At 35.8% G+C, this 10,142-nt stretch overlaps 1 protein-coding gene across 2 annotated transcripts in view; it reads right to left on the bottom strand.

Annotated features, from left to right (window-relative positions):
* Window positions 1-1,181: 1,181 nt before the first annotated feature.
* stxbp4 (syntaxin binding protein 4) overlaps window positions 1,182-10,142 on the bottom strand; it is a 54,010-nt gene continuing 45,049 nt past the window's right edge. For both annotated transcript variants that reach the window (XM_051939515.1, XM_051939514.1), the window contains 5 exons: window positions 6,451-6,639; window positions 5,258-5,374; window positions 5,004-5,053; window positions 3,122-3,258; window positions 1,182-3,019 (listed from right to left, as the gene is read on the bottom strand). In XM_051939515.1, the coding sequence (XP_051795475.1) occupies window positions 3,006-3,019; window positions 3,122-3,258; window positions 5,004-5,053; window positions 5,258-5,374; window positions 6,451-6,639 (507 nt within the window). In that variant the 3' untranslated portion in view covers window positions 1,182-3,005. The remainder of the gene's footprint in view (window positions 3,020-3,121; window positions 3,259-5,003; window positions 5,054-5,257; window positions 5,375-6,450; window positions 6,640-10,142) is intronic.

Genomic DNA, 10,142 nt, shown 5'->3' with positions numbered 1-10,142 from the left:
CAATTGAAACGATTCGCATAATCTGGCTAATAACTGCATGAGGAGTGCCGGCTTGAAATTGCCACATTAATTATGCGACTGTTTGTTAGCGTAAAATCGACCTGAAGCCGGCATTCAGCCGAGATATTTGATAGCCGTACTTCCGGTTTTTGTCGTCGGAGGTTTGAAATGCATTATGGGAAACGTAGTAGTATACTACAGTGTGAACGGTCGGCATTCTAATCATACTTATAGTACGTAGTATACAGTATATACTCATTGAGAATGTAGTATGCAGTACGTTAGTATGCGATTTCGGACACAGCCTCAGTGTTTTAAGGATTGTTTTTGTGGTCGTTTTGAATGTTTTTTTTGTTAATTTTGTAGTCTTACTGTGTTTTTTTAGAATTCTTTTTTGGTTGTTTTTGCATCTCTGTCATCATTTTTCTGGTCATATTGTGCCTTATTGAGATAGTTTTCTTCTCTTTCAGGGTCTTTTTGAGTCTCCTTTTCCTAATTTGCATGAGTCTGTTGTCACTTTGAGCACCTTTCTTGTAATTTTAGTCTGTTTTTTGTTGTTTCAAGTCTTTCTGTGGTTGTTTTTTGAAAATTTAAATCTCTATGTTAATTTTCCATGTTTTCAGGGTTGTCTTTTGACTTTCTGTGGTGAATTTGCTTGTTTTAGGGGAGTCTAGAGTCACTTTGAATGTTGGTCATTTTAAGTCAGATTTGATCGTTTTGTATCTGTCTGAGGTCGTTTTGTGTGTATTTCTGGTCATTTTGTTCTTCTTGTGTGTGATCTGCATGTTTTTGTGGTCCTCATGAGTCTCTGTGGTAGTTTTGAGTGTTTTCCTGGTGGTTTTAAGTCGGTTTTTATTGTTTTCTGTAGGTTTCTGGTTGTATCTTGTCTTCTTGTGTTGGATATTTTTTGATTTTATGGGTGTTGAGATTCTTTCAGGAAATGTTGAGCACATTTCTGGTCATTTTTAGGATTATTTTTGATGGTTTCAAATGTCACTGTGGTTGTTGTTTTTTTGTCGTCTTCAGTCTTTTTTGGAGTATTTATGTTTGCTGTGAGTCTGTTTTTGGTCAGTTTGAGTTTCTTTGGGATCATTTTTCATATTTTGAAGGATGGAGTCTTTCTTTGCTCATCTTGTTGTTGTTTTGTTTTTTTTTGTTTGTCTTTCGATCAGACTTGAAGCTGCAGCAGAAACTTTTTTATTTCATCATACCAGTAATTATTTTACAGATCTCTTTACAAAGAAAAACTCAGGATCTGCAGTTTGTTCCAGAACTTTTACTCTGAAAGAGGACAAACAGGAAACTGGTCCGTTTTCTTCCTGAACTCGAACAGTTTTGGTCTCGGTTGTGTTTAATGAATCTGCTGCTAATCTACGGTGGAACACACGACTACCACAGACAGACACACAACTATCTCTGGACACGAGTTCTAGTGACGGAATGTTTTACTGGAACAGACGGACATCGGGTTCAGCTGAAGAACAGCAGCAACGTTCTGGTTTGGTCCAGCAGAGTCTCAGAACATTCACTTTATTTTCCACTTTTTATTTGTTTCATTTTGCTCCGATGTGGAGTTTTGTTTTAAAGTGCTTTAGAGGGAAAGATTCATGTTTTCATTACTAGAATTTATTATTTTGGCGAGTTAGGGGAAAAGTAAAAAAACAAAAAACAAAACAACAAAAATCAAGAAAAATTTTCCCTTTAGACAAACTAAACCTAGATTTAAAAAAAACTTTTGACAGAAAAATGTAACTTTGAAAAAGGCACCAAAAAAAAAAAAACAGAAAAAGAAAAATCCAAAAACCTGAAAATTGGGGAAAACTGTCAGATCTTTTTAAAGTTGAATTTTAAGGAAGAATAGTCTTATTTATTTTCAATGTTTATCTTATAAGAAGAAAGTGGAAATATGTTTTTAAAATTCTACATAAAAATTCAGAATTCATAAAAAAAACTTTGTGTAACAGATTCTGATTGTTTTTTATTTATTTTTTTCAGATTTTTTTTAAAGTGCTTAATAAGGAAAAAATCATTTTATTACTAGAATTTTTAATTTTAGCGAGTTCGGGGCAAAGTAAAAAACAAAACAAAACAAAAAAAAAGCAAAACAAAACAGAAATCAATTTAATTGTAAAACAAAAAAGTTGGATTTAAAATAAAAAGAACCTTTGATGAAATAAATTTAAAACGCTGATAAAAAACTGATCAGATGGAAAAACTAAATTTTAAAAAAAGGAAACTCAGAATGTCCAAAAAAATAATAATAAATTGAGAAAGAAAATTTTAAAAAACGTTGAAAATTGGGGAAAAAATTGTCAGAGTTTTAAGTAATTTTGAGAAATAAACCACTACATGTGTTGTTTTTTTTATAGTTTTTCTTTCAAAAGAAAAATTAAAAATTAAAAAAATAATTTAGATTTTTAAAAAGTGTTGAACTTTGATGTGGAAAACTTCGATGATTTTGAGAAAGAAAAGTTGGATTTTTTTAAAAAGGTGAATTTCTTGGAAAAGATTTATGTATAAATTTAAACTTTAAAAAAATTGAATAATTTCACTTTAATGTTGAATTTAAAGTTAACTGAATTAAAATAAAAGTTCAGCTTTTTGGAAAACGAGCGTTTTTTGTTTGTTTTTTTAAAGTTGTACATGTTTGAATTTTTGGGGAAGAAGTGGAAAATGAAACTGATATTTCTGTAAGTTTGGAAGAATTCTTTTCATTCTGTTGTTTCTTATTTTAACCATCTTTTTCTGACGTATAAAGTACCAATATTCTTCAGTAATTTCTTTCGTTTTCTGCAGGCTTTTCTCTGATGGATCTGAAGGACCAAACGCTGAAGGTCCGTCTCCTCCTCAGAGGTTCTATGTTTCCTGCGGAGTTTAGATGTTTAGATGTTGGAGGTCGGAGGAGGACAGGAGGAAGCTGCTTCACAGAAACAAAAAGCTTCATGCAGGTCGAGGCTCCGTCGCCGGTTCCGTCGGGTTCTGGAGGTTCCGGCGTCGGCGTTCCTCTAGAAGGTCAGCACTGAAACACGGGGAGGAGAAGCGTCACGGTGTCCGGCAGGTTCATGCGGGCGACACACAGACGTCATGCACAGGTGCATGCTGGGAGCTCGCCGTCACTTACAGTCGAACTCTAGAACCGCCCGGACCGTCCGGCTCAGATCCTTCGCCTCCTGGGCCAACGAGGACGCCGTCCACGGACTCTTCTTATGGCGGGACGCCGCGCTCTGAGACGACGGGCCGACCTTCACGTCTCCGGAGCTGCAGGACAGACAGGAAGCCAAGTCGATTCAGAGAAACCACAGACAGGAAGACGAGTCGATAAAGAGAAACCACAGACAGGAAGACCAGTCGATTAAGAGAAACTAAAAACAGGAAGACTAGTCGATAAAGAGAAACCACAAACAGGAAGACGAGTCGATAAAGAGAAACCACAAACAGGAAGACTAGTCGATAAAGAGAAACCACAGACAGGAAGACGAGTCGATTCAGAGAAACCACAGACAGGAAGACCAGTCGATTAAGAGAAACTAAAAACAGGAAGACGAGTCGATAAAGAGAAACCACAAACAGGAAGACGAGTCGATAAAGAGAAACCACAAACAGGAAGACTAGTCGATAAAGAGAAACCACAGACAGGAAGACGAGTCGATAAAGAGAAACCACAGACAGGAAGACGAGTCGATAAAGAGAAACCACAAACAGGAAGACTAGTCGATAAAGAGAAACCACAAACAGGAAGACGAGTCGATAAAGAGAAACCACAAACAGGAAGACCAGTCAATAAAAAGAAACTACTAACAGGAAGATGAGTCAATAAAGAGAAATTAAAAACTTCTTCCAATCGACAAAACGACCACAAATTTTCAGGTTTTATTGTTTCTATCATAAGAATCTTTAATAATTTACATTTTAATTTATATAAATATTCATGTTTTTCTCAGTAAATATGAATAAATCCAGATTTAATGGATGTTAATGGTTGTTGGTTGTTTAAAGAAGATTCTGATCGTTTTCTGACCCACAAACATCTGAGCAGCTCCACCGTTATGAAGCCAGAAACCAGAAACCAGAAACCCACTGACCTGGTTGGAGACGTTACACAACACCTGAGCTACAGGTAACTCATTTAATACTGTTATCATCATTATTAGGATTATTATTATTTATTACTATTTGTTATTATTATTGTAATATTAATTATCATTACCGTTATTTATTTTTTGATAATTACTATTTTTAATATTAATACTATTTATTTTTATTTTTCAGAATATTAATTATAATAACTATTATTTATGATCATTATTATTATTATAAATAGGACCACTGAGGAGAAGAACCAGGACTAATGAGCTCCATCACTGCTAGAGATTCATTATGAGGAGTTACTGGGAGGTTTACAGCACTTCTGAGGACACAGCGCTGAATTATACCCATTTCAATAGGAACATAAACGTGTCTATAACACTAAAATGACCTTTAATTCACCTAAAACTAACATAACAAACAGTTTACTGCACTTCTGAGGACACAGCGCTGAGCTATATTCATGCAGAAGAGACACAAATGCTTCTTTAACCTTAAAAGAACATTAACCTTTAATTAACCTGCATACAGCAAGAAACACACACACAGAATAAACACACACATGTTCTCATACAATCAGTTTACACACAGTTTAACACACACCTCGTTATATATCAGGGTAAACACAAACTGTTACACAACAGGAGCACACACTCAGCATGACCCTGTTCCACATCTCACACACTAATAAACACACACAGCTGAGATGGAGGCTGACGGTCGCCATAGTAACCAATCTATCAGCTCCATCGTTAACAAACAGCAGGCTGTCAATTAACACATTTATAACTCCATCTTCCTGTCTTTGTGAGGACTCTGATGCAGCACGATACAGCTGCTACACATACACACACACACACACACACACACACACACACACACACACACACACACACACACACACACACTCTCTGTACCTGTAGCTCTTTGTGGGTCCGTGACTCTCCAGCAGGAACTCCTGAACGTTCTGCACAAACAAACAAACAAACAAACAAACAAACAAACAAACAAACAAACAAACAAACAAACAAACAGTGAGGTTCTTCCAGTTGTTTCATTATAAACATCTTTATTTGGTCTGTAACTGACTGGATCTAAACTCTGTTTATCTTCCTATCTATTCATCTTTTTATCTAACTTTATTATTTCTGTTTTTGTCTGATTTTTTCACCTCTACAAAACTCAGCAGTTTCCCGGTCGACATCTCAAACCCCTTTTTGGCCGCTTCACTTTTCCGTAGTTGACACTCGAGGACGGCGACTCTCTTCTTCAGCTCCTCGGCCTCCTCCTGGAGGAAACAAACAAACTTCAGGTTAAATAAAATAAAAACTGAACTCAGAGAGGAACAGCTTTAGTCCGCTCAGTTCTTCTTTGAAGGAAACGTTTATTTATGAATATCTGTAGATTTACAGACATAAAAGAACTGATTAGTTTCTGTAAAAATGCACAGTTTTGACTTCGATGTTCAATATTTACAGTTTTTTAGGGATACTAGATTTTATCTGTAATTTAACAGAACAGGGAAAATCTGGGAAAAATAATACATGTATTATGAATTCATCCAATTACAGGCTTTGTAATTAATACAATGAATCACTTTTTTAAATCAAATATCAATATTTGACCCTTTAAGTTTTTCGGTTCAAATAAATGTTGGTTGAGACTGAATGGATGAATAAACAAATACGTAAACTTTCTTCTGTTTGTGTTTATCTTCATTTTTCATCTGCTACATTGACAGATTACTGCAAACCACTGTAGAGATTATATTCAACACGTTTAGACTTTTTGTAAACTAAAGCACCTTCAGTGTCTTCTAAAGTGGCCTATTATGGGATGGCTCCACCGTTAGCCGGTAGCTCACGTTAGCTCTGGTGCTAACAGCTACGTGTTTTACATTGAGGTGACCAGAAAACAAGCAGGCTTTGATCTGAGAAAAGAGCTCAATGCGTCTCGTCTTCCTTCTTTGTTCACCAAACTTTCTGACATCACTCCGTGTCCTGTTCATCTTCTTCACGGCTGTAAACGGACTTTAGGTTCATTTAGCGCCACAAGTGGGACAGAAATGAGGGAACTGAGAACGGTCAGATTAAATGTGTTATTTACTCTGTAATTAATTTCTGGTGATTAACGTGGAAATAAACTGTGAACCATGTCAGGACTGGTTAGACGTCACCTCGCTACCTTGCTAGCTACCACCTTATTGGTCGCTACCTTGCTAGCTGCCACCTTATTGGTCGCTACCTTGCTAGCTGCCACCTTATTGGTCGCTACCTTGCTAGCTACCACCTTATTGGTCGCTACCTTGCTAGCTGCCACCTTATTGGTCGCTACCTTGCTAGCTGCCACCTTATTGGTCGCTACCTTGCTAGCTGCCACCTTATTGGCCGGCTGCTCCATCTTCTGGGCCTTCAGCTCGGCGATCTCGGCCTCCAGCAGGTGGATCACCTCCTCATAGTCCATCTCCATCCCTCGGGCCTGTTTCTGGGCCTCCTCAGCCACCTGGACCCGAGAACGGAGACACCGGCTCTCCTCAGCTCCGACCTTCACCTCCTGGAGGACAGGAGGAGGAGGAGGAGAAGAAGAAGAAGAAGAAAAGTTACTCATTAAACCATCAGAAGGCCTCAGTGTTGTGTTCAGGGACCCTCAGTGTTTCCTCATGAAACCAAAACATTTAACTCCTCTCCCTCTACTGTGATGGATTCCAGCGACACACTGTCTTCCTGTTTAACTCTTTCTGCAGGTTTTCTGGTTGATTTTACCTTTTATCAAAGAAACTCCAAAAAGAGACAAAATATCACCAAAAAACAGTGAAAAGAAAGTTATCAAAAGTAGCCAAAAACTATCAAAATGGCACAAAAATGACAAAAACATGACACAAAAAGGGCATTAAAGGGTAAAATATGATCAAAAACAGACACAAATGAGCCAAATATGACCAAAACAGTGACAAAAAACAACATAGGAAACTAAATACCATGAAAAATTAAAATTAACTTTCACCATTTATCAATTAGAAACTTAAAACAGAATGTTTCGATGTTCGGCTTTCTGATGGCAGATAAACAGAAAAAATAGAAGCTAACTGAAGCTAACAGTAGCTAACTGATGCTAACAGATATAACAGAGGCTAACAGACAATAACAGAAGCTAACAGAAGCTAACAGATAAGGCAGACACTAACTGAAGCTAACAGATAAAACAGAAGCTAACAGAAAAAAACAGTAGCTAACAGAAGCTAACAGATACAACAGAAGCTAACAGAAGCTAATAGACATACGAGAAGTTAACAGATATAACAGAATCTAACAGAAGCTAACAGATACAACAGAAGCTAACAGACGCTAAGAGAAGCTAACAGATTTAACAGAAGCTAACAAATGTAACAGAAGCTAACAGATATAACTGAAGCCAACATATATAATAGAAGCTAACAGAAGCTAACAGATATAATAGAAGCTAACAAATATAACAGATATAACTGAAGCTAACAGATAGACGCTAACAGATATATCAGAAGCTAGCAGATATAATAGAAGCTAACAGACATAATAGCAGCTAACATAAGCTAACAGATATAACAGAAGCTAACAAATGAGCCATAAGCTTAAAGATGTACTAGAAGCTAACAGATGAACCATAAGCTAACAGATGTACTAGAAGCTAACAGTTATAACAGAAGCTAACAGATAAACCATAAGCTAACAGATGTAATAGAAGCTAACAGTTATAACAGAAGCTAACAGATAAACCATAAGCTAACAGATGTAACAGAAGCTAACAGATAAACCATAAGCTAACAGATAAACCATAAGCTAACAGATGGTCACAGTGACTCATACGGAGGTTTTCTGGCTTCATCCGCCGGTTTCTCTACATATGATGACGCTCCTGGAAGTTTAAAGCTGCCAGATTCACCGTCTGTTTCCTTTACAGCAGAATAAAACACCAGTTTAACCTCCATCAGAGATGATTATAGAATTAGAATTAGAATAAGAGGAAACTATTCATTAGAGGAATTTTTGTTTTCAGTATCAAACCTCTAAAGAAAATAAAAAAATCTGATGATTCTTTCTGTTTTTACAGATTCCAGCTCATAAATGGTGACATTTTGTTTGTGTCTCTTTTTGTTCTTAATGTTCTGGTCATTTGTGTGTTTGTCCTATTTTGCCTTTTTTTCTGTTTGGTACTGTTTTTGTCATGTTTGTGTCATTTTGGGTCACATTTTGCTTCTTTTTTTGTCCGGTTTTTCACATTGTTGTCTCCCTTTGGTCATATTGTGCCAATATTTCATTTTTGTCATGTAGATTAATGTTTTTTATTTTCTTTTTCATGACATTTTTCCATTTCTTTAGTCCTGTTTTGCTCATTTTTTATCTAATTTTAGTCATTTAAAAAAAATCTTGGTTATATTTCTTGTTTTTTCTCTTGTTTAGGCTTTGGGTCATATTTTGTTCTGTGAGATAAATTTTTCACAATTTCTGGTCATATTTTTTGCTAGGTTTTGCTAATATTTTGCCTATATTTTGTTGTTTTCATTAAAATCTTGCTTTTTATTTTGTCTTTTTGATCATATTTTGCTCTTTTTTGTCCTGTTTTGGTCATTTTTACCTATTGTTTTCTTGCTTTGGTTATTTTTTGGCATCTTTTTGTTGTTTTGATCAGATTTAGTCTCTTTGTGATAATTTTTTGTCTGACAGGATTTACTGTTACGTTATTTTTTAATACCATGAATTTAAACGTCTTTGCTTCAGTTTCTGCCAGAGAAAACGATCCTGGTGCATCCGTCCTGTGATTTATGGATAATATTGATCTTTGAGCAGGTTAAAGTCTGACCATCAGAAGTGGGTCACTGGAGGTAAAATTAGACTGAAGCTGGTGTTTCTGTGGTTGGACAACTGATAGACTCAGCAGGAGCTTCTTCCTGCAGCTCTAAAGCAGCGTTTCATTTTCTTACTGTAGTGTTTTTCTTACTATTATATTTTGTTCTGCGGGCTAAATGGTGTTTTGTTAGTTTTTTTTGGTTGTCAGAATGTAAACAAAATCACTATGAAAAAATGTAAATTACCAGAAAAAGACAAGAAATCACCACAAAAAGATGCGAAACACCGAAAAACGCTTAAAATCCCAAGGAAAAATAGCAAAATCACAATTAAAAGATGCAAAATTACCACAAAAAGTCATGAAATCACCACACAAAGATGCTAAACCACTGAAAATATACATAAAACCAGGTAGAAAAGACACATCTTAAAATAGTATAAAACCACCACAAAAAGACGAGAGATTACATCAAAGGCTCAAAATCCCAACAAAACACAAAAAATCACCATGAAAATACATAAACTTACCAAAAGATGCAAAACCAACACAAAGATATAAAATCGCAACAAAAAGATGTGAAGCACCGATAAACACTCAAAAATCCCAAGGAAAAAAAATGCAAAATTACAATTAAAAGATACAAAATTACCACCAAAAGAGGCTAAATTACCACAAAATGTCATGAAATTACCACAAAAAGATGCTAAACCACCAAAAAATACATAAATCCAACTAGAAAAGACACACAATCACCTTAAAAAGGCAAAAACATCACCTTAAAATCATATAAAACCACCACAAAAAGACGAGGAATCACAAGAAAAAAAGGAAAATCAGCACAGACCGATAAATAATCACCACAACGCTAGACCCTAGAACACTTAAAATCCCAAGAAGTTAATGAAGAAAATCACCACAGAGGCATAAAACGCAACAAAAAGACACAGAATGAGCACGGAACGATGTGAAATCAACACAGAAAGATACAAAATACCAATAAACACTAAAAAATCCCAAGAAAAAACAATAAAATTACAACTAAAAGACACAAAATTACCATCAAAAGAGGCAAAATTACTCCAAAAGTCATGAAATCACCACAAAAAGATGCTAAAACACGACACAAAGATGTGAGATACCGAGGAACACTCAGAATCTAAAAGGGAAAGTGAAGTGAAATCACAACAAAAACACACAAAATCACAACAAAAAAATGTGAAACCCCCATCAGG

The sequence above is a fragment of the Acanthochromis polyacanthus genome, chromosome 19 (genome assembly GCF_021347895.1).
Source record: "Acanthochromis polyacanthus isolate Apoly-LR-REF ecotype Palm Island chromosome 19, KAUST_Apoly_ChrSc, whole genome shotgun sequence".
NCBI lineage: Eukaryota > Metazoa > Chordata > Actinopteri > Pomacentridae > Acanthochromis > Acanthochromis polyacanthus.
This window is presented reverse-complemented; position numbering and strand designations above follow the sequence as displayed.